Here is a 24,950-nt window from a genome sequence, read left to right on the forward strand (position 1 = left end):
GGGCAACCTCCCTGGGGCAAAGTCTGGGGCCTCCGGGAGCTACTTTGTCCAGTACCAGTCAGGTTCCAAGGGTGCCAGACCAGGGAGGTCCAACCTGCAACAGCTTTTCAATCCCTGTCCTTCCCCTACCCACTCACCTACTTCCACTATGGATAAAAATAATTGGAGCAAGGGAACTGGCTCCTGGGTTTCCCACATCGTAGGTGAGTGCTCTACCCACCTGGCTACAGACTCATTTTCTCTCAGGGTGTGTCTAAACTACATGGCTCCATCGATAGAGCCATGTAGATGAGGCTGATCGACAAAGGGAAATGAAGCCGCGATTTAAATAATCGCGGCTTCATTTAAATTTAAATGGCTGCCGCACTGAGCCGACAAACAGCTGATCAGACCTAATCAGCTGTTTGTCGGCTCAGCGCGCTAGTCTGGACATTCCCGCGCCGACTTGAAAGCCCTTTATCGACCTCCCCATTATGCCTCGTAGAATGAGGTTTACAGGGGACGTCATAAAGGGCTTTCATGTCAGCAGGGGAGCGTCCAGACTAGCGCACTGAGCCGACAAACAGCTGATTAGGTCTGATCAGCTGTTTGTCGGCTCAGCGCAGCAGCCATTTAAATTTAAATGAAGCCGCGATTATTTAAATCACGGCTTCATTTCCCTTTGCTGAACAAACAAATCTACATGGCTCCGTCGACGGAGCCATGTAGTTTAGACGTACCCTCACTGTCTTTGCCAAATGATTTTTAAAATTACTTAGTCACAGCTTCAACAAGAGAAATTGAGGGAGCTCCCCCACATCAGAATAGCTAGAACATTCTCCTGAGGAGTGGCAGATCCTTGTGCAATTCCTTTCTCCCCCTAAGGCAGAGAGGATACTTGAATTGGGGTCTCTCACATCCCTGGTGAGATCTCTGCCGATTAGCCCAAGAGCTTCAGGGGAGTAGCCAAGTTAGTCTGTAACAGGAAAAACATAAAAAACAACAAATAGTCTAGTAGCACCTTAAAGACTAACAAAACATGTAGATGGTATCATGAGCTTTCGTGGGTGCAACCCATTTCTTCAGATGATAGGAGTATTAGAAGTCCAGATCCAAGAATAAAAAAAGGAAGTGGGGTGGGGGAACGGAGGGGAAAAAAAGAGAGATGGTTCAAATAGTCACAAGAGGCTGGTAAGAATGATTAGCCCAAAATTAGGAGGGAGCCCTTCCCTATCCTGGCCTTGTGCGAAAATGGTATAGATCTGTAACACCCAGAGAAAGTTTGCAGCTGTGAATGCCAGGAAGAAAGAAGCATCTGCCTGTAGCCTGAAGTTAGACACAGAACTCCCTGAGGGAATGGGCTTAGTACACACCCCTCTTATCATCCACTTCATTGACTAATTTACATTGAGAACTGCCCAGCCTGCAGGGTTCTGTGAAACCCATTCTGTGGTAACTATCTCTCCCCATTCATTGTGCAAGGAGCCTGAGCACCTAACTCCGCCTTTGTGAATCCCAGTGATTTTATGAGCACCTAAAAGTTAGATGTCTTGACACTCGGGGTGCATGTAGACAGCGGCACTATTTTGGGATACTTCTGGTATCCCGAAATAGCGTTTTCTGTGTCTTGACAGCATGCCCGTTATTTTGAAATAGCTTTCGAAAAACAGGCGTGCTATTCCACTGTCCCTGTAAGCATCGTTCCATGGGGAGTACGGGATGTTTTGGAATAGTGCTTTATTTTGAAATACACTTGAAATAAGCTACGCAATTTGCGTAGCTCAAATTGCATTGCTTATTTCAAGCTACAGGTGCAGTGTAGATGCACCCTCAGTGTCTCCACACTTAAATTCCTTTGTGAATCTAGTCCAGACTGCCATTGTAGCCAGTGGAAAATTAGAGCCCTCAGGGCCATCCAGGTTCCACAGGTCCTAACTGCCTGTGTTCTAATGTGCTGTCACTGCTGTGTAGTGTTTTCCCTTCTCAATGTTTGTTGAATGAGAAGAGAAATAAAAATAAAATAAATAAGTAACCCTGAGTTCAGAAGCAAGTCGGCAGATTGCTGTTGGCACTCTAGGCAAATAACATCTGGAGGCTTACTGGCTTTGCAGTGCTGGTATTGGTTGACAGCACCTTAAACAGATATGGGACCTGATCCTGCTTGAGTTGAAGTCACTGGAAAACTCTCATTGTTCCCGCTTCCAGTCTGCAGTAGATAGCAGATGGGCAAACTTTCTGCCTGCGTGAGTCCCTTTGATTTCCTGGTACAGTACTTGCAAGATTGGAGCCTTAAATGGTGCAGATATGGGGCCTGTCTTGGAGTAGGGTGAGGGCAGTCCCAATAAGTGAAGCAAGTCTAGCTCCTCTGTGCTAGAATAAGTGCTCTCATTTGATCAGGTAAGAGGGTGGGGCTTATAAAAAGACTAGAAGCTGAGGGAGGAGAGAGTGAGATCTGACAAGCTGAGGCTGCCAGGGATGCAGAGATGGGCAGGAGACAAGAGCTGCCAGAGCGAGAAAGTGTTTCCTAGGGAAAGGCTAAAGACAGGAGCAGAGGAGGGCTTTAACAGATGTCTGCCCCAAGCCAGTGGTGAGGCACGCAGGTGTGGTATGGAGAGGGGTGATACATGTACTGTCTTGGTACTTGTATTTTAGATTATATGCACAACGCTTCTGTAGTAAACTAGTCAAGGAGAGATATTATTGATTCAAAAGAACATTATGGGAGTCCTTGCATTACTGAGAAGGAAACTGAGGCAGGCACATGTCATGCTGCAGAAGGATTCTCCAGGCAGGGCTGTCTGATGTCAGCTCCACAATAAGGAAGAGTCAAATGAAATGATTTCTTCAGTACTCTGGACCAGTGTTCCTATAAACTGTGAGCTTGTGTGGCCACTCAGGAGAGATTCAAATGTCACCCACCTGTAGAGCTCCCACAGTTAGGTTTTTTTGTTTTTACTAGATGTGCACATTCACACATGTCTTGTGCACATAAAATTATTCTGCATGTGCATGGAAAAAAATCTGCACATGGATGAAAATGATTAGCGGGAACATTGCTCTGGACTTGCTTTTACAAAGATAACTTTCCAGTCACAACTATACTTGAAGAAAAAGTAAAATATCCCAATGAGTATCTAATAAATCTCTATGAAGTAACTGTTGATTAAATTCTTCCATGGGGTCTTAAATTCCCACCATCATCTTTCCTTGGCTTAGTCAAAATCTGTTGCCTGAGTAATCTGGAAGCATGTTAAAACTAGTAAGAATGACAGATTAGTAATTTGTACTGTACCTATGTCATGTAAATGATTTAATAAAATTTTGAAACATTATGAAAATGCCCCATAAAGAATAAGCAGTAGTTATTATAAATCACAGGTGTCAGAAAAAAATTGCTGATACTTGTCAGAATTCATAGTTTATAGCACATAATGCCAGAAATTTCAAAGTTGTTTAGGCTTGTCTTGGATGAGTCCAAAACCAAACATTTACAGAATGTTACTGCTGCTGCTTATGGTTTTCTTTATTTTAATTTATAGCTTTGTCTTGATACACACACAGAGAGAGAAAATATGATGTATAAAAAAGTCATTGAATATAGGAAGGGAATAATAAAGGGAAAAATAAAGGGAAACAAAACAGTTGTTTCGTTGGTTTTAGTTCAAAGATCCTTTGTAGGGTAAATCTGGAAAAAAATTATCTACTAATGCCAGATTTCAAAATCAGTTTTTAAAATCCTGTATTAAAATATATACATCCAATCTAACTAACCCATGGCTTCCCTCGGCTCTTTGCTCCTGACTTGCAGCTGGTCAACTTGATATGCTACTGGTCAACTAGGAGTTAAGAGTGGTAGTTTTAAAGGCAGGGCAATTTTGGTACTAAATCTCACTAAATTTCAGTAGGTGTGGGATACCAAATATGCAAGTTCCACTCAGTATTTTCAATGTTTCAGGTCAGCCATCTTACAATTGAAAGGTCTTTAAAAGCTGCTGACCATCATTCCACCCCCCACTACAAGAAAGGACCTGCCGGAGCTTGTGTAATCACCAGCATGGCCAACAAAATTGTTATTGTTTGTAACTTAGCATAGGCAGTAATCTATCATGCATTATGGATGGAACTTTCAGCAAAATCTCATAGACATTGATGGTGTTATGTCAATATTAAATAATAGAAACTATCATTTCTTTTTCTTCCTAAGGGTGGAAAAGGAAGGATAGGAGTAGTGATATCATCATATATGCACTTCACTAATGTTTCTGCCAGGTAAGTGATGAACAACAGAAATGATTTACTGGGTTTGTGAATATTTAAAAGCAGGGGCGTACCCTCCCCAATTTCAATAATCTTTGGTTGCACAGTTGTTACCCATGATCGTTTCAATCAGATGATGCTGATGTGTCTCAATTATTCATGATGGATAAGAATCTGTTACAAGCCTTCTTTTTATTGTTTCTATGGCATTTCTTTTCACTAGGACAGATTCTGACATGTTTACTCATTAAAGGAGTACCTTACTCCATGAGTAATCCCTGTTTGAATCTGCTGATCCATATTATATATTTACATGGCTACCTTCACTGTAATATCTGAGCATATCACAGTCTTTAATGGATGTAATAATCCCAACCCTGTGAGGTAGGGATTTGCTTATTATGAAATCAGTTAGTATCCAGCAGAGGGAGTAGGGAAGAAGATGAAAATTTTCCACAGCCTTGTTCTGGAAACTGCCATGCGCTCTTTAACATCATCAAGGAGAAGGTAAGACCTGATCCAACACCCATTGAAGCCAACTGGAATTTTGCTTAGTTTTCAAAGTCTTCTTTTAAGCCCCCACGGCTACCTTTGGAAGGATGTAGGGCTAAGCTAACTCTGATCAGATTTTAACTTGTGGTTCCATAGGGTCTAGTTATTTCAGATCTTGTATGCAGATGTTAATTAGAATCAGACTACCAGATCTATTTTTTTTCTCAGATGATGATTATGTATTTGTCCTGTATGTACCAGAAGGAGCACGGGTTGATGCTTGGGAACAAATAATTAGGGACTGTGTCACTTAATTTGGGAGCTGGGATCATCATGGTTTCAGTATAGTATTTGAGGACCCCATCTTTTTCTGTGTTCTCTGGCCTTCTCTTTTCATACATTAGACACAATTTCATTTGAAACAAAGAATAAAATCTAATTTCTTTCACCGTCTACCATTATTGCTCCGCAATCATATATGACGTTCATGATTGACTGACAAAAAGCATTTTCATCCCGAGGCCGTACTGTTCTGCATTTATAACTTACCCCCCTTTGGTAAACCAGATAGCAAGAAACCAGAACAGAGTAAATAGCTGGAGTAATGACATGTATGTTAGTTCAGTCAGAACTCTGATGCTTTTTTTTTTTTTCCTTTTCCCCTCATCATTATTTGCTGTTGAAGGTTTGGGGACATAATACTTAAGAGGGAACACGGGTACCCTCCTATGCAAGCTACAGAGAATGCTATATTGATGATGTGAAAAACAAATTGTGGCAATTTGTTCTTCATTGTACTACAAATCTTGCATATTCATGTGAGAAATGCAAAACCCTAATAACTGAACATGGGAAGTAGGTGTTTTGTCTCATCAAGGAAACTGCCTTTGGGGTAGAATTGAAAAGGTGGCAGTGGAAGTACAGTAAATTCCGATAATCCGGCACCTTTAGGACCACGGGGGTGCCGGATTATCAGATATGACAGACTATCGGAAGGGGGGCTTTGAGGGGTCTAGGGCGGTGTGGGGGGGATGCCACCCCAGGCCCCCCATAGTCCCTCCTTCTGATAGTCCGGCTCTGCCCCAGGTGTCCCCGATTCAGCCGTTGCTGGTCAGTTTCAGCAGCTGCTGAATCGGGACGCCTGCGGCAGAGCAGCTGGGGTGCTGCCAGGTTGGTCCCTCAGCGCCAAGGGGCGGCACTACCGGACCAACCCGGCAGAACCCCAGCTGCTCTGCCCCAGGCGTCCCCAAGTCAGCCGCTGCTGAAACTGATCAGCGGCTGATTCTGGGAAGCCTGGGGCAGAGCAGCTCTGCCTCTGGCTTCCCGGAGTCAGCCGCTGGTCAGTTTCAGCAGCAGCTGACTTGGGGAAGCCTGGGGCAGAGCAGCTGGGGTGCTGCCGGGTTGGTCCAGTAGCACCGAGGGGCAGTGATACGGGACCTACCGGCAGCACCCCAGCTGCGCTGCTCCCGGCTTCCCCGATTCAGCCGCTGGTCAGTTTCAGCAGCGGCTGAATCAGGGAAGCCGGGGGCAGAGCAGCTCCAATGGTCCAGCTGCCCGGAGTACTTCCGGGTTCCTGATGGTGCCGGACCATAAGGAGTGCCGGACCAATGGAGTTTTACTGTATTATTCCAACTGACGTAATTTCTAGTAGCTTGGCACATCTTAAGCTGTAACTCACTTCATTTCCAAGATAATCTTGTAATGTAGTGGGAGTTTTTGGCAATATATTCATGATTGCTCCGGGTGCCTCAAATTTCCCTATATCGTGCCTTATTACCTGATGGGCAGGCTAAGAGATGTATGTATAAATGTCGTCTAGCTGTCTGAACTTGAAGAAGTCATTGGAAAAGGACTGGCTGAGGCTGATCCTATATCAGTGGAGAATCCAAGACAGCAGTGGCAAATCCAATAACCAGCATGTTGACACATAGCAGCCAGTGACCCAGAGGAAGATGGATTCCTCCACCTGTCAGCAGAGAAGCTGAGCACAACTCCCCAACTTGAGAACAAAGGACCTGAGAGTTGGCTGCTAGAAGGAGTCAGGGATCTCATCTGGGATCTGAGGACGGAGGCCAGACCAAAAGAACTTGAACAAGGGGGTTCAATGGGGTTCACTACAGCTTAGCTGGGCTTGGGGCTATCCCAATGTGGGGATGTGCTTTAACCTTCAGTTCGCCATGCCAAACTAAGGACTTCCTATATTGCGTTCAAGTTGACCGATAAACCCTCCTGTTCTGACAACATTATTTGACTGTAAATGCTAGGTTAGGTGCATTCATCCCTGAAGAGCATACAAGACTCTACCAGGAGTCTATCTCAATTGGATTCACTGAACAGAGCTTACAGCGTTAAGTAGGAGAGTGGGATCCCCTGACATTCAGTCTGAGGTGGTGAGTCCAGCTGGAGGAAGAATGAGTCCCCAGAGCACAATGAAAGGGTTCTCTTGAGACTTTTACAAAGATAAGGCATAGTATGATCCTGTGCTCTGTGATCAACCCTAAATGGAATAACATGGTATCTACCTATGTCTTCTTTGTTTTGACAGTGCTGATCAGGCTTTAGACAGATTTGCTATGAAGAAGTTCTTTGATGATAAAGTTTCGACTTTAATGCAGCCATCCCAAAAAAGGTATTTAACTTGTATCTAATTTATATTATTAGACAAGCAAACGCCATAGTTTTCCCTCACTATTTAGTAGAGGATATTTCCCTGGGATTCTCTTACTTCAACATTTCCTTTTTTAGCAATCTTCCTTGAAGGAGATCCATCTCTTTGGATGTGTTTATGTACACATAAATAATATTTTGGTATGGTACAAAGGTTTTATCTGTGTGTGTTTGTACTGCTTTATGTCTAGAAAATAGATCCAATATACTTTACTTCTATAAAAAAATGTAAACTAGTTTTTTTGTCTCATATGATATTTTAGTGAGTACATGATGGAGTGTTGTGGTGTGATATGAAGACTTTATTGACATTGTGTGAGATGATTTACATGTAGCGTGACCATCTGAGTCATGACAATAAAAAATTTTTAGCACGCTATACTATCCTATATTCTGTCTATTCTATATGTGAGGGTGAGCCATTACTTAGGGAAGATAACTGATGTTTTGGGATGCGAAATGGTCGTGTGTGTGTGTGTGTGTGTGTGTGTGTGTGTGTGTAAATCTGTTAAACTAGTGGATGTTTTAGTACTAGAAAAGAATGGAGCAGCTGGAAAACACCTGCTATGTACCTATCTTCTTTTGGATGTATACATCATCTACAGAGGATCTTTATTTGGCAACATGGATTACACTTCCCTCAACAGATATGTAATAACTAGGGCTGTCAATTTATCTGCGTTAACACTTGTGATTAACGCAGGGCAAGATTAATGTGTTAAAAAAATTAACGTGTTAATTGCAGGCGTTAATGCTGCACTAATCCTTTGAAGTGCCACTTCAAAGGGGCAGAGCTGTGCGGAGCCCGGGGTCAACTGGGGACTCCAGCTGACTCTGGGCTCCAATGGTGCTGCCACTTGGAAATGCCAGGGTGGCCTTTCCAAGGGGCAGTGCTGCACGAAGCCTGGGGTCAGCTGAGGACTCCAGCTGATCCTGGGCTTCCGCAGCGCTGCCCCTTTGAAATGCCGCCGCAACATTTCAAAGGAGCAGCACACACAATCACAATTAAATTTTTTAATCGTGTGATTAATCGCGATACATTTTTTAAACCGCTTGACAGCTCAAGTAATAACTGTAGCATTTTTTAAAGAAAAAGGGCTTGTCAGTAATTTAAAAAATAAAGTCATATAGTCATAATGACAGTCAGGAAATTAGCTCTGTTTGCCTCTGATTGGGAAAGGCTTTCCCAGTGCCTTGATGGACCCATCCAGTGACCTACGCAGCTGTTGTTGACATGAAAAATAACAGTCCCATGAGCCTTTAAATACACTTCAAAAAATATTTAGCCTGGAGAACACATTATCTATTCAGCTCCATGTTGGCAAATAAACCTTGCATTATTACAATGTGACAGTTGTAAATGGCACCTGCAGGACATAGAGGCCTGCATCGTGGGAGCAAAGGGAATGAGACAGTCTCAATGCTCCCATCAGGATGCCTTCTGCAGTATAAACAGCTTTGACTTGTAGTTCTCTCCCTTCTTCAAATAAATTTCCATGAGAACCAACTGTCCTCACAACAGTATCTGTGACCTGTGCCTCATGGCAGTTGTTAAAGCCATGCTGACAGGAAGTTTCAGTAGCTGCTGGCTTGCGCTTACAGTGTGTGAGCCCTAAAGCCAAAATAACATACCTGTAAAATCCAGGCTTTGGTCTGACATGCTCTTCTGGGGTGTTTGTTTAGTTTCTCCAAGGGCCTCTGGGAGGCAGTAATTCACCTCCTGAATGGTGGAATTAGCTTCTCAGTCACTGTTTCGTTCAGCATTGCAATGCTCAGCCTGCTTCTTGCACACACAGAACATAGGAATGTAGGACATGCCATAATCTAAATCTGGCTTCTTGTATCTCTCGCAATAGCCAATGCTTGTCATTGAGGAGGAAAGTGAAATAGCTCCATAACACTCCTGGCTAATTTTACAATCCCTCTTGATTCTGATGATCCACTAAAGTATTCAATTAAATAACCCCATTTTAGCTTGCTTACCTACTACTGCACATTAAAGTATCTAGATCCTTTCTGGCATTCAGGTGATTAATTTAGATTACATAGTCACAATCTTAAAATATAAAAATACACACTCACTTTTTGCCTACGGCAGGCTCCAAAATCTGAGAATTCTCATGTTGGGGTCCAGTCCTGACGTACTTGGGCAAAATTCTCGGAAGCTTCACCTGAAGTTTTGCCTGAATAGAAAGTGCAGTTTTCAACCCTCCATATGTACAAGTGGAATTTTGTGTTTATGCTTTATTGTTTAATCTCAAATATATCAAGTAAACAACTGAAAAATCAGCTATAAATGCAGTAACAAATGCATCAACTGGAGGAAGAGGACTCAAACTAGAGAGGGGGATCAACTTTTGGGATTATTAAGGAAGCGGTGAGTATGGCTATATGCCAGTTGCAGTCGTAATTCTAGCTCAGGGCAGGCGCGATTGTATTACTTTTAATCTAGCTAATGCTGCCAAAATTGTAGCGGAGGAACAGTGGCTTGGGCTTCAGCATAGGCTGAATAGGCCAGTCCTGGGACTAGATACATAATCAGTCACCTTACTAGTGTCCATGTTGCCATGTCTTTACTGCTGGTGTTAGCTGGGCTAGTTAGATTCAAATCAGCATGGTGATGCCTACTCACATGGCAGTCACACCCTGAAGTTACATACCCCCGTAAAAAGAAAAGGGTTAAAATTAGGTCGGTGCTTGTAGTCATGCAAACAACCTGTACCTGTACTGCTGATTGAATAAATATGACTAGAGAGTCTTCTTAAAACAAGAAGCAACACTGACATTTTCTAATGTCGTGTATTAAACCAACCCTGCTGCTTGTATTTAAAAACAAATTGAATAAAGAAATCGGCCCAAACAACTCCAGACTCAGGGCAGTAAAACTATCACTGTCAAGGAGAACCACTGCTGCTGTCGTATCCATATTGCTGCCACCTAATTTGCAGCATGGAGGGTGTTAATTGGCATTGATATATTTGGTATTGATATATGTTTTATTCTTAAGAGCAACGTTAGAGTAATTTAATACCTCTTGGGGTATTTGAAATTGGGAAATAAGTAGCTAAATAAGAGGAAAGAATTTATCTTGCCCCTTCCTTGTCTTTTTGTACAAGAGGGACTACTGTTTTTTTATTTCATTCCCCTTGTGGGATGAGGGTATTTTATTTCTTGCAAATATGGCTGATCTTGGGAAAATTAGTTGGGTATTTAAAAGGAAGTTAGAGGAAACAGCAACTTCCTCCCAAAAAAGTAGGCAAAGCATAATTTCTCTGGGGAAGAAATGCACTTGTACGTTTAAAATTCCATATGTGGGAAAGGCAATTACAGAATAAATCATCCCTTTGCTTTCTCACTATCCTTTGCTCTCTTGCGAGGAGGTTCATATCTTTACAAGGATAAATTGTTCTTGAACAATTCCTCTAAAGTACTAAGCACAAACTGGGTTTACGTGAATGTCAGGTGTTAGTCCTCACCAGCCAATCGTGTGCTAGTTTCCCTGTCCCTCTTGCACTATCTTAGAACATGTAGGAGGAATGAAACAACATGTTTCACATGTGGTGGGGCTGCGTAGATGCACATTTCTAAAAATTCTAGTGACTTTATTGATGTGTAGACCAGCTCACTAGGAGTAGAGCTGGATACATTTTACACTGACTACCACAGTGCTTTCAGCTGATAGCAACTTGAGTCAGGTTAATATGTGCTGGTTGGGCTGAAAGTCTCCTGAGTCACCCACCCATCTCTTTCTCAGAGCTGGTAGGTGGATTATTCTCTCACAAATATTTATAGTACAAATATTACCAATTAGAGCAACATCCTTGCCAATAAAGGAAAAACTTGATAAACAAAAGCTTCTCTGCTTCTCTTCATATTTTGATGCAGATTGTTCTATTTCACTTAAATTCCAAAATTAAATGAAGCAATTATATCCCCCCTTATGTTCGTTATAGTCATAATGAAGAGCATATTATTTTCCATGGGATTATGAACACAGTCTTTTTCTTCTTGACTAATTGTGAGGCTTTATCTTTTCAGATATGTGCACTTCTTAAGTGGCCTTCTGTCTGGATCTGTGAAAATGAACACGACTCCACTCTTCCTGCACTTTGTCATCCTTCATGGGATCCCAAGCTTTGATGCTGGAGGAGGTACATTATTTCACTTGCCTTTTCCAAGACTTCCTATTTTTGCTACATCCCACTCTTATCAAGATGGGCAAACCTGATACAGTTTACTTAAGAACTTCCCTTCAATCTCAAAACAATCCCAGACCTTTCTTAAGTTTTGGGGAATTAAGGTTTAACTCAACTTCTCAGCTATTCCTGCAAAACTAAGGAAAGAGATAACACTTTCTTCACATCTTTCTTCCAGGGGGGATGAGGGACTTCTTGAGCAAGTCCTGCTGCTGTCTCAGTGACATCCAAACAGCTATGTTCCTCTTCCATGAGAGAGTCTCAGTACTGCTATCTCACTCTAGTCACTAGTATAAGGATGATCTCTCTGCCTATTCATGGTGTTTTTTCCCTTACACTCCAGTACTGGGCCTCTTGAAATGGCTTGGAGCCAGTTTCTACAGTCCACTCAGATCTGCTGATTTAGGCGATCACCAGTGTTCCCTCTAATTTTTTCCATCCATGTGCAGAATAAATTTTGTTATGTACACTGAGGCATGTGCAGATGTGCACCATTAATAGAAACATATGCTGCCGGCTGTGGGCTGCTGTGCGTGCTCTGCTGGTCTGAGGCAGCATTTGAATCTCTCCTGGGTGGCCACCAGTGTTCCCTCTAAGCCAAGTGGCAGCACAGCTTTACAGGTGATTAATCAGCCCTGCCCAGTCACTCAGCTCCCAGAACTGAGCCCTGAGCCTCTGACTGGGCTGATTAATTACCTGTGAAGCTGTGTTCCCCCACAGCACTCATCTTACAGGGAACACTGGCGATGACTTGGCCAGGGAGAACGTTTTGCTGAATTTGCTGTTCTAAAACTTAAAAAGCACTCCAACAAAGGCAGCTGAAGAAAAAGCAGGCCACTGGCCTCTCTACATCCCCCCCCAAAAAGGGTGATCCTTAAATCTGCACTTAACTCTGTTGATTGTATTGACCTTTAAACTGGCCACATTTTTTTATCATCAGTTTAGCAAAAAATATGATTAAATATTAAAGGATTGTTAATCTTAGTCAAATTTTCAGGAACATTTTCAAAAGAAAAAAACAAAACAAATGCTTCATTGAAATTTATTTTTGTTTTCTCTTTTGGTCATTCCCCACTTTCTCCTATTTAATTATTTTCCCTTTATGAAAAAGTGATTAAGATAGAGGGGATAAGAATTTTAAAAAAGCAAGCAAAGTGCTACTTTTTCTCAGGTTCTAAACTCTTTCTCCCTTCTGGCTACTTTTCCATTGGAAAAAAGAGTGGACATATTTTAAAAAAAACAAAGATTATTTTCAGAATTGTATTTTTTTTGTTCCATTTTGAAAAATGTCCTTCAAAACTTTTAATAGAATTAAATATTTTCCACAAAAATTTGTTAAAAATCAATTTTTCCTTTTTTTCCTCCTTCCAACAAAATGTCACCCAGCTTTGGCCTTTACACCCACTGATATTAGGCTAAACAAGGTTCGGTGGGTCTCTTTTATGTGCAAGAAACTCCCTAAATGTGCATTTAAAAAATACAGACAAATAACAAAGAATATATTACTCTCTTGGCTATTTTTGCAGTTTGTCGTCCGTTTCTAAAGATCTACCAGGGTATGCAACCGGTTCATACATCCGGAATATAGTAAGTCTCAGCTGTTTCATCTCTACATGAATATAGTCCCCATCCTTTCAGTTAAAAGAGTAAAGCATCTTTTTTTCACCACAGTTTATTGTTTAAAATCATAACATTTATTTAAACAACTTCTTTTTTCTCTTTCCTGTTAAGTAGTGTAGGGCCAGAAAATCAAAGCAGAATCTGCATTGCTATAGAGCCAGCCCAACTACTGAAGGGAGATATTATGGTAAGTACTTAATTTTGATTTTACATAATTAATTATGCCTTCTAGGTGGTGATTTAAAAATAAGAACAGTCATATATTTTGTGCTCTGTAGAAAGAGCATGAGAAAATTGTCACTGAAACACCAGGGAAATAGGTATTTAAATTAGTTTTACTTGGCCTCTTGAGTTTTTATGCTAAGCAAGAGTTTGATTCAAGCTAGAACCATTTTATGGAGACAAACCTTTGCTATTGACTTTTCCCTGTCATTATAATTATATTCAATATGAATGTTTATATTCGGATTTCCACTATTAAAAACATTGTGGAAAGTTTTTTAATTCAGCCTTAAAATTCATAATTTAGCAGGCAAGGCACTACTTCTTTCATTTTACTTTCAAAGAATTGTTAGATCAAATGTGTGGGGTTTTCTGGAGGGGGGCAAGAGAGTGAAGAAGTGTGTACTGGATAAAAGGCCTTTGGTTTCCGCAGACACACAGTATAGAACACTCTCTACATACAATATATACCATATGTATACTAAGAATAATTACAGTAAATGTTGCAAACCCCCCATTGTTCGCATATTTTTTAAAAATGAGGTGGCTATGCTGAAAAATGGAGGAAGAAAAAGAAAAGTTGTCATGTCTTCCAAACTAGTTTCATTGTACTTACAAAGTGGAAATTTCTGTGTCACAAACAAATATAATTTTCCCATTGTAAATTTGCCCCAAACTCCCAGCGCTACTAATGTATTTAAAGAATGTTTTCTGTTTTTGATTAAATGTTTACAATGAGATGAACACTTTTTTGTTTCAGTTTTTTTCTATTTCTCACTTTTTTTTAAGTTGTCCCCTCCCCTGCTTTTTTCAGTTTAAAAGCTTTTTTTTTTAAGTCCTATAAAAGAGTGCCTTCCACATTCTAGGTACTGGCACAGTTTCAAATTTAGCAGTAGTATTATTAATCATATGAACTTCAATGGCTGGACACAGGCAACTGGATTAGAGACAGAAGAACTAACTGCATTATGAATTTCCTTGTGTATTGACTTATGACACAAACCAGTAACACACTAAATTGGGGTGGGCAATAATTTTTGTTGGGGGGCTACTCCATGATTTTGGAAAGTAGTCAAGGGACACAATTTTCTGTGGTGGAGGTATGGGGTCTAGGATGGAACTGGGGTGCAGAAGGGCATTCAGGGTAAGAGAATGGGGTGCAGGAGATGGTGTGAGGTTTGAGAGGGAGTTTTGGTGAAGGAGGGGGTTGTGACCTAGGTCAGGGGATTGGGGTACAGGTTCTGGAAGGGAGTTTGGGTGCAGGAGAGGATTATGGCTTGGGGGAGGGGTGTAGGAGGAGGTACAAGGTCTGGGAGGAAATTGTGACCTGGGGCAGGAGGGATGCAGAGGGTTTGGATGGTGACCTGAGGGAGGGAGTTGGGGTGCAGGAAGGGCAAGGGTGCCAGAGGCAGGTTCTGGTTGGGAAGCGCTTACCTAAGCCAACAGTCCTGTCATACCCCCAAGACAGGCTGGGCTTCCTGCCTGTTACAGCTCCAGATTATTTAGAGCTGCAGGGTGTTCCCTCCATGTGGCTCTCAGCTCCGGGAGGAGGAAGATGCTTGCACTGCCCCCATCCCCTAGGCCAATCTCTCAGCTCCTTATTGATTGGTTGTTTCCAGCGAATAGGAGCTGAGGGTATGTCTACACTTGCTCCCTATCTCGAGATAGGGATGCAAATGTAGTGTACCAAAATTGCTAATAAAGTGTGGGATTTAAATATCCCGTGCTTAATTAGCATAATCGTGTCCGGCTGCCATTTTGAAATTGCATTATTGCAAAATAAAACGCCCCGTATAGCAGTGTTATTTCGAGAGAAAACCCTTTTCTCAAAATAACTGTTACTCCTCATACAAGGTCGTGCTTCATTAGCAATTTCGGTACACTACATTTGTATCCCTATCTCGAGATAGGGAGCAAGTGTAGACATACCCTGAGAGACTGGCTGGGGTTAGTTCTTATTGACCAGTTGTTTCTGGCCAATAGGAGCTGAGGATTGGGCTGGGGGTGAGGAGATCACCCAAATCCTCCCCCTCCTTCCACAGCAGAGATCCACCGGACTGCACTTTAAACCCACAGCAGCTATGTGCCTGAGGGTCCCAGAAGGGTGGTCTGTGGGCAGGATCCGATGGCTTCACGGGCCGGATCTGGACCCTGGGCCATATTTTGCTCAGCCCTGCACTATATGCGTAACTTTGAGAACTTTTAATCATACTAGAAGCAACTTTATGAGGAATTCAATGCCTTTTTCCACAGAGCAGTATTTCCTAAGCAAAGCATGAACTCAAGTTATGAATGTTTAGATTTGACTAAGCAAAACTGTCAGTGGTTTCAGAAAATGAAATCCATGAGGCTCAGCAGGTCTAAATATAAGGATTTTAAAAACCAATGGCCCATGAAGTAACTGATTTATTGCCTCAGCATTTTTCACAGAAGATAAAACTGCGAGATTGTAACATGTGCTCTGTATATATTCTCAAATAAAAGGCTAGGGTCTTGTCTAGCTGGGGAGTAATTCATTATTAACTTTTTGTATGGACACTCTTATGGTGAAATAAAATTCCTTATTTCAAATTAGCTTAATCCACTTTGGAAGTGGTTTAAAATAAATTATACTAGTGATGTATTTATTTATTTATTGATGAGAGCTTCTGTAGAGGGAGTTAATCAGGAACAGCTGATCCACTTCATAGTCACACCCTATTTTATGCCAGAGTAATCCTCAAAACATATATACGATGTTGCAGATCACAGCTGCTAGTTCTGCATGCTCAGTGACTTTAATGCATGTTTAATTTATATCTAAACCCTTTGGGATATCTTGAGTTAGAAAGATGGATTATACAATGATATAGTACTCTGTCCCAGTCTATACAATCTATATAGTAGAGATGGGATGGGTGACATTTACTAGGTCCTCTATTCTGCCTCCATCTAGTCAAAGCAAGATTTACTTCTTCATAGCATATGATCAACTATTTTGTGAACCAAAGCATACAGCTTCCATCTTTTCCCTTGAGAGCCTATTCCAGTAAAAAAAGACCTGTGTCTCTCTAGATATTTAGTCTAACTTTCCCTTGGCTGAGTTTCATTCCTGTATGAAAAGATGAATTATTTGCTAGCTCTTGGCATAATTGCTGGTCTTGGGTTGAGAGATTAGATTTAGGAGGTCAGACTAGATGATGTAGTCCATTTTGGTTTTAACATCTATTACATTAGCCTAGAAATTTTGCTTTCAATTAGATAGATTTAAGGGAATTGTATATGAGGAAGGAATTTTGATCTTTAAGCACCCTTTTATCCGGCCTTCTGACTGCTGTCCTATCAACTAATACTATAAGAGACACATTTATGACACAAATTCATATCTGGATTTTGAATACCCTATAGTTTAGGCCTGTACAAATTTAGGTTTTGAGTCACACCTATTCGTTGCAACAAGCAGTAGTGGTGATGATAACATGAACCAGGGAAGGTGGGAGACTTAATCTAACAAAGAGAGCAACAAATGGTCTGGTAGCACTTTATAGACTAACAAAACATGTAGATGGTATCATGAGCTTTCGTGGGCACAACCCACTTCTTCAGATGACCGGAGTTATGAGTTTGGGATGTGAACACTGAAATAAATAGAGGGGAAGGATGGAGGGGGAAGAATAAGGGAGGGGGTTGGGATACAATATTAGGCATACCTCAGAAACCAATGTTTTCTCCACAATCTAGTACCAAATCCTTCTTTGAGCCTGTGGGTGTGCTCTCACAAAGAGCTTATTGCAAGTGCAGGGCCAAACTGTCCAACATAATGGCTCATCTGTGTAATTTCCCCCTTAGGACACAGTAACACAAATCAGCAGCCACTTCATTAAGATATGTCTTATAGTGATTTTAATAGAAGACTGAAAAATAATAATGAATAAAAGGTGATTGTGTCCATGTCAACATAAAAGCTACTCAAAAAAAGAAAAGTTATAAGCTGTTTCAAATACAAGATGGCTACGTCTACACTGGCCCCTTTTCCGGAAGGGGCATGTTAATTTCACGAGTCGTAATAGGGAAATCCGCGGGGGATTTAAATATCCCCCGCGGCATTTAAATAAAAATGTCCGCCGCTTTTTTCCGGCTTTTAGAAAAGCCGGAAAAGAGCGTCTACACTGGCCCCGATCCTCCGGGAAAAAAAGCCCTTTTCCGGAGGATCTTATTCCTACTTCAAAGTAGGAATAAGATCCTCCGGAAAAGGGCGCTTTTTCTTGAGGATCGGGGCCAGTGTAGACCCTCTTTTCTGGCTTTTCTAAAAACCGGAAAAAAGCGGCGGACATTTTTATTTAAATGCCGCGGGGGATATTTAAATCCCCCGCGGATTTCCCTATTACGACTCGTGAAATTAACATGCCCCTTCCGGAAAAGGGGCCAATGTAGACGTAGCCCATGTGTCCTTCTACTCCCTTGTCACTTATTATGGTTTTTACAAACATGTATTTTTCTTTGCATAGAAAATTATTTTTCTACTACCACTTTCTGTGAGTAGGACCCACACAAATAGGGAGATGTTACCTGAGGTCCCAGCTCAGCAAAGTTTTTTACATGTGCTTCACTTTAAACATGTGAGTAATTTCATTGACTTCAGTGTGGTTACCAACATGCTTAAGGTTGGGCATAAGCTTAACTTTCTTGCTGAACTGGATCCTAAAAATGTGCTGCAGTGTTTTGATTTCAACTACCTAGTGGTAAATTGGAGTAATTCCACTGAGATTCTCATTTACTCCCAGTTTGAACCTATGTATCTGTGATCAGAATGTAGCCTATAATACCTTGTAAGTAGGCAAAATATTCCAATTTACTGATGGTCCAAGGTTTTGGGTTTCTATTGAATGGAATGAATATTCTGGTCAGAATTATGGTAACAGCAAATGAAGAACTTGGAAATATGTAAGTGAATTCTGGGAGGACGGGCAGTTGAAAGGGTGTTGATAATATTGAAAATGGGTTCTCACTCTTTCCAGTGGCCAGTTAGCTGGGAGTGGAGGGTGTTGGAGGGTTGTTCCTGAATGTGAGCGAAGTCAGACTTCTCAAGCCTGGAAAATGTATTGTGGTTTGCAATTCTTTAACTTTCTACATCTGCAGAAACTCATCTGTCTCATTCATTAAAAATGATGTGCTATTTAAAATATTTTCAGGAGAAGGGAAGCCAGTGTCTTCACCTCTAGCATTTTTAGTATTAACTGTTTCCCGAAGTTTAACCCTAAATGAAGTCTTTTCCCCCCTCACAGAGCAGAATTGTCATATCTGTCTTTTGCATACTATCCTGCAAATCTTTGTTTTGATTTTTTTTTAACTCCTCTGTGCCAAATATTACAGTTCTCCCTTAGGCAAATTGCCATCATGTGTGATGGCAGTCTGTCTGAGTGAGGACTGCTAGATTTGGCACATAACGAGTAGGCTGTTTATTCCTGAGCTCAAGCATCTTGATAGCAATCCTGCCTTATGGTTTATAAAATCAGTAGACTAGCTCAGGGTATGTCTACACTACAAAGTTAGTTCGAACTAACGGATGTTAGTTCGAACTAACTTTCATAGGCGCTACACTAGCGCTCCATTAGTTCGAACTTAATTCGAACTAATGGAGCGCTTAGTTCGAACTACGTAAACCTTATTTTACGAGGATTAAGCCTAGTTCGAACTAGCTAGTTCGAATTAAGGGCTTTGTAGACCCTTAATTCGAACTAGTGGGAGGCTAGCCCTTCCCAGGTTTCCCTGGTGGCCTCTCTGGGCACAACCAGGAAAACTCTTCTCCTCTCCCCCAGCCCTGGGCCCTTAAAGGGGTAGACTCTGGCCAGATGGCACTGGAGTCAGACAGCCCTGCCAGCAGTCTCTGCCCCTGAGCCAGTGGCCCCATCATGAGCCAGGTAGCCAGTGGCAGTAAGCCGTCCCCTGCCCAGTCCCCAAGCACCCAAGGGCCAGCCAGGAGCCGTAGACGGCATGCGGCCTCCTGGTCTAGTGCGGAGGTCATGGACCTCATTGAGATTTGGGGGCAGGCCCCCAATCTCCAAGATCTCCGCACTAGGAGGAGGAACGCGGCCGTCTACGGCCGCATAGCAGCCGCCTACGGCCGCATAGCAGCCGCCATGGCTCGCAAGGGACACAGGCGCTCGCAAGAGCAGGTGCGGAATAAGTTGAAGCAGCTGCGGCAGGGGTACGCCAGGGCCACAAGGGGCGGCGCCGCTGCAGGGGCTGCCACCTGCCCCTACTTCGCTGCCCTCCACCAAGTCTTGGGGGGCAGGGCGGTCCGTGCCAGCCCGGGGGACAGCGAGCCGGGACCAGAGGGCCCTGACCTGGGCACACCGGAGGGGCCACCGCCAGCTGTTCCAGCAGGGTCGTCCAGGGAGACCGTACCGGGTAAGTAGTTTGAATTAAGTAGTTCGGGGGGGGGAGGTGGGAGGGAGACCAGAGACCGCGCGCGTGGGCCATGCCTTCCACGGATCACGCAGACACCTGTGCACGTGCGAGCACGTGCCATGCCACCCTTAGGCAGGTGGCTCCAGCTGCGTCACACCCAGGGGCCATTGCCCAATAGGCACATGCTTGTGCAAAGAGACGTGACATGCTCCCGACCCCGGGGCAGGACCCAGCAGGATGCTTTCCCTTCACATGTCCCCTCTACACGGAGGCAGGGGACATCTCCCCCTCCCCCCCCCCCCCCCGCCGCCCCGGCCACACTATACATGGCACAGGGACATGGGTGCGGTCTTGGGGCAGCTCCCAGTCCCGGGGAGAGCCAGACATCCTGACCATGGCCTCTGTACAAGCACAGTGGCTGTGACTGTGCAGGACATGGTCACCCTCACGTTGCGGGGTGGGGGAGGGGGCTGGGCATCATCCTCTGCTTCCCCAGGGAGAACTGACCACTTCTCTTCTTTCTCTACAGCTGCACCAGCTGCTCGTGCAGGGCGCACCACCCCGCTGGGACATGCTCCCACACCCGCGGCCTGCTCCGGACCGCCAGCACGGAGCAGGAGTACCGGGACCAGCACCTAGGGGCCCTGCGAGCCGTGCACCACACACTGCAGGCCTGGATGCGGGAAGACCTGCAGGTCCGCCACGAGCTGCTGGCTGAGCTCCGAGGGCTGAGCACCAACCTGCAGCTCCTGCTGCAGAGCATGGTGCCCCGTGCTGGTCCTGCGACTGCTGGCCCCCCCCAACTGCTGTCCCTCCTCCCACTCCTGCCCCCCTCCCACCTCTTCCTCCTCAACCCCCACAACCTCTTCCTCAATGTCCACACCCCCCACCTCAACCTCCGCACCCTCCACCCCATCCCCCCGGGGACGCCGAGGCCCCCTCCCTCACCGTGCTGGGAGGCGGTTGGCCCGGCGAGACCCCCACCCCTGATCCTTCAGTTTCCCCACCCCCTCCTTTACCTTGCTTCCCCCTTTCAGCTCCCTCCTCCCAGTTTTCCCCTCCCCGTCTCCCACCCTCTCTCTTCCCCTCTCCCACCTCCTTTTCCCAGTTTCCCCGAGTTTTGTTCAATAAATAGAGTTTCTAGTTTTGTCCACACATTATCTTTATTTTGTACATCAGGAAGGGGGGCTAGGGAAGGGTAAGTGGAAGGAGGTGAGGGAGGAATGGGGTACGAGCCCCCGATGGGGAGGACTGGGCTGGCTCTGCGGGCTTCTGGGGGTGGAAGCTCTCCTGCAGCCCCCCGATTGCCCCCTCTCCCCAGATGGCAGCCTGCAGCAAGTGCAGCCGGGCTGATGGCCGAGTGGTGTGATGTGCCCAGTGTGGGTACTCCGGGCACTCCAAGCCAGGACTGGTTTGCAAGCGGGGCACCCCTGAGAACTGTCTGTCCGGGGTGGGGGTCGGGTCCCTTTAAGCGCAGCCCTCGGCTAGCCTGAGACAGCATCTCCACGCTCTAAGTCCTCCTCTGATGCCCTGCCGGCACTGCTTCCGGCCATCCTTAAGCCCGGTTCAGGGTCCACTTAATGTGGAGTTGCTAGTTCGAATTAGCAAAACGCTAATTCGAACTAGTTTTTAGTTCTAGACGCATTAGTTCGAATTAGCTTAGTTTGAATTAACTAATTCGAACTAAGTTAGTTCGATTTAGCGCTGTAGTGTAGACATACCCTCAGAGTGTTAGTTCTAGTAAATTATTGACAGCCACAGATTGGCTGTGAGTTAAAGAGGTATAATAAAGGAATCTCTTGATTGAAAGGGAATTTATAACATATGCTCCGATAATCAAGTTGTTAAATAAAAGAAAAAAATATATTTTCTAGCCTTTCAAATAGGTTCTGAAGAATTTTCTTCCTCTTAATTTCCTTTTATCTTTTTATTTATTTTCTTTCTTACATAAACATACTTAGCCCTGTTTTTATGACACTCTCAATGCTCTTTGCAAAGTTGGGTATTTGTGACCCTAAATCTCAATGTCCTCTGGCAGAGGGCCCACTATACTAAAATTCTTATCATGCCTAATACACTCACTACCCTCAATACATTGTTGCCATAATAGATATCTAGCAGGTGTTATGGAAAGCTGTATGTGTCACCTGGTGACACACTAGCCCCTAACATCTTTGTGTGAGGTATGTACGGGTTATGTACAAAGAGTTATAGAGGTGAGCTGGCAATATATTCTTAAAAGATATGCATACATTGAATCTGCCTTTACAAAAAAATATGGAGTCCCCTTTCTGATTAGCTTGAGTACAGTGAAAGTACATTTATATATAAGGTAAGCAAAATAATTAAGCTAACAAGAGGCAGCTCAACGAGCATGCTGGTGGAGTCTACCCTCAAATAATGTTTCCTTATTCTTGAGCCAAAGGAAATCAGTTTGGGGCAATATAAGGGGAATAAAAACACAGTTGTCCATCACTTAGGGCAGTGATGTTCAGCCAGGAGAACGAACACCCCTGGTAGTTTGCAGAGGTCTTCTGGGGATACATCAACTCATTCATGGTCACAGAGGGCACGTTTACACAGCAGGGCAAAAGCTGAATTAAGCTATGCAACTTCAGCTATGTCATTTGGGTAGCTGAAGTTGAAAGTGCTTAATTTAGCTTTTGGTGCTGTCCACACAGCTCTTCCTTCGACTTCTCTTACTCCTTGTGAAATGAGGGTTCCAGGAGTCAGAGTAAGAAGTTCCCCAGCTCAACATTATTTGGAAATAATGCCTTGCTGTGTAGACGCGCTCTTTGATATTTCAGAATAATGTCAGTTATTCCAAAATAACACTGCTGTGTAGACATACCACAGAGAGTCTGGCAGAGTCAGGAATTGAATGCAGGTCTCTTAAATCCCAGTCTAGTATCCTGTGGTCAGTTTGAGCCATGCTTTTTGGTAGGTGTCATTGGATTTAAAGGAAAATAAGGAAAAGTATTTTTCAAAATTATTAAAATAATCGTTGAAATTTTTGTCCATTTTATATTAAAGGTTGTACCTCTGAAAACTGGCTTTCTCTAGTCCGGTAACATCCGTGGTCTGGCAGGACCACAGATGCTCCTGGATCAGAGAGCCTGGGAGCTTAATGGCAGGAGGGCCAGCTGGTCCTGGGGAAAACAAGGTGGGCAGCTCAGCTGGAGACAGGGCAGGACTGGGGCTGGAGGCCTCCCCCACCCACACATCTGCAGCATCCCGCAGCAGCATAGGACAGGGGTCAGATTCCATGGCAGCCTGTGTTGGCACAGGGCTGGAAGCCCGCAGCAGCCCCTGGGAAGGCGGGACTGGGGCTAGAGCCCTATTGCAGCCCTGTAGCTGTGTGGGGCAGGGGCAGCCCTTGGAGTCCTGTAGCAGCCCCAAAAGCGTGGGGCCAGAGCCCCACGGCAGCTCCCTAGAGCAGAGCTGCTACAAGAGCCCTGCGGCAGCCCCCTGGGAGAGCAGAGCTGGGGCTGGAGCCTGTAGGCAGCCCCCTGGAGTGTGGGGCGAGTGCCCTGCAGCAGGAGCTAGGTTGAGGGAGAAGAAGGGTGAGACAGGGTGCCTGTCAGCAGCAGGCTATGGGCTTGGGGGCTGGTAGCAGGAAATCTCCCCTGGTCCAGAAAATTCTCTCCTTCACTTCAGGGCTGGTCAGGTCCTGACGGTGCAGGACAAGGGAGGTCCAACCTGTATTACACGTATAATTATCCTCCATGGGACTTTTTGTGTGATTTGGAGTTTTATAAGGTGTCTTGCTTGCCGATATTTGCACAGTAATTGCTTTGTAAGAAAAATGGATGCGCTGAGAGAAGAATTTGAGGACTGTCTGTGTTCACTATCTCTTTCTCTTATATAATAAACACATTCAGCCTTCCTCATCTCGGTATAAATTTAAGAAATGCTCATTAGATTGCTACAGTACAAACTGCTCTTTTAATGTCACACCCAGACAAGGGTGTTCCGCAGTTTTAAAGTAATGCGAGGAAAGACAAAGGAGCACTGGCAGCTTTAAAAAGGGCACATTGTCCCATATTTTCTGTCTCTCCCCACATAGTACTGGTGGGTCCTATTGCTGGCTGGATCCCTGCTTACCAGCTGCCCGCCCGCCCACAGTGGTGAGTGGGGGAGGAGGGGCCAGTGGCTGAACATGGGGGTGGGTGTTCAAGCCTGTGGCGGGGCAAAGATGCAATGCATAGGGCTGGCCCCCTGCCCAGCCCCACATCCCATTTCCAGCCAACCCTGGCTACACGCTGCAGTGGCTAGTGAGCGTGGGCAGGTGGCAGTTAGTTACATATCGCCTTTGCTGCTCCCCCCTCAGCCCTTTATATAGTCCCCTTCTCACTGTTCTCTCCCTGCTTTGCCCCTTTGTCCTTCACCGCCTTGCTTTTCCTCTGTGTCCCCCCTTCCCAGTGGGGGGCCCACTCCTAGCATTATGCAGAGAATCAGTGCCTGGTTGGAGTGTGCGGTTTATCAATAGCCTGGATGGCAAGTTCCTTCCTTCCCCCAGTGCCTCTGGCTGGGCTGGTGCCCCAAACCCTCCAGCCCAGGGTGCTGGCTAGGAGGAACCAAGACCCAGCCAGGAGAAGCCAAGTCCCTGCAAATCACTGGCATGTGGCCAGACAGCATAGGAGGGAAGGGATGGAAGCTGCTCCTAGTTGCAGGGCCTCACTGGCTAACATCAATGTGGGGGACTGTTCCATCCATAGGATGGTTTGGGGTAACTGCCTCGGATACCATGCTTTGGAGGTCCCCACGTGACTGCCCAATCTGTCCTACGGACAGGACAGTCCCACATATTGATGTTAGCCTGTGGGGCCCTACAACTAGAAGCAGCTCCTATCCCTTCCGTCCTATATAGTAGCAAAAGGCCACATTCTGGTGTGAACGCTGGCAGAAATCTGGGGAGGAGACATGTGACCCTGTATGCTCCTCACACATGTTGTCTCAGGAAGTTTCTGTGCCAGTTACAAGGAGTGGCGGGTCCATTTTGGAGGCCCAGTCGTGCATTGGGGGGCAGAGTGTCAGGCAAGGAGGGTCGGGTCAGTCACCACCCAATCCCCTCATGCAATAGAGGTGTATAAGTATGTGTGTATGACCTTTCTCCATGTGCAGGGT

General features: G+C 44.5%; 1 protein-coding gene across 10 annotated transcripts in view; it reads left to right on the forward strand.

Annotated features, from left to right (window-relative positions):
• Positions 1-24,950, forward strand: part of TNS3 (tensin 3) — a 427,787-nt gene that overhangs the window by 255,859 nt on the left and 146,978 nt on the right. For 9 of the 10 annotated variants that reach the window (XR_012901850.1, XM_006136339.4, XM_006136336.4 and 6 more), the window contains 5 exons: positions 4,184-4,248; positions 7,274-7,357; positions 11,434-11,546; positions 13,118-13,178; positions 13,323-13,398. Coding sequence is in view for 9 of the 10 variants with exons in the window: in XM_006136339.4 (XP_006136401.2) it covers positions 4,184-4,248; positions 7,274-7,357; positions 11,434-11,546; positions 13,118-13,178; positions 13,323-13,398 (399 nt within the window). In the remaining variant the exon portion in view is untranslated. The remainder of the gene's footprint in view (positions 1-4,183; positions 4,249-7,273; positions 7,358-11,433; positions 11,547-13,117; positions 13,179-13,322; positions 13,399-24,950) is intronic. The other variant, XM_006136337.4, reaches the window with a different exon arrangement.

This window comes from Pelodiscus sinensis, chromosome 2 (assembly GCF_049634645.1).
Source record: "Pelodiscus sinensis isolate JC-2024 chromosome 2, ASM4963464v1, whole genome shotgun sequence".
NCBI classification, from domain to species: domain Eukaryota; kingdom Metazoa; phylum Chordata; order Testudines; family Trionychidae; genus Pelodiscus; species Pelodiscus sinensis.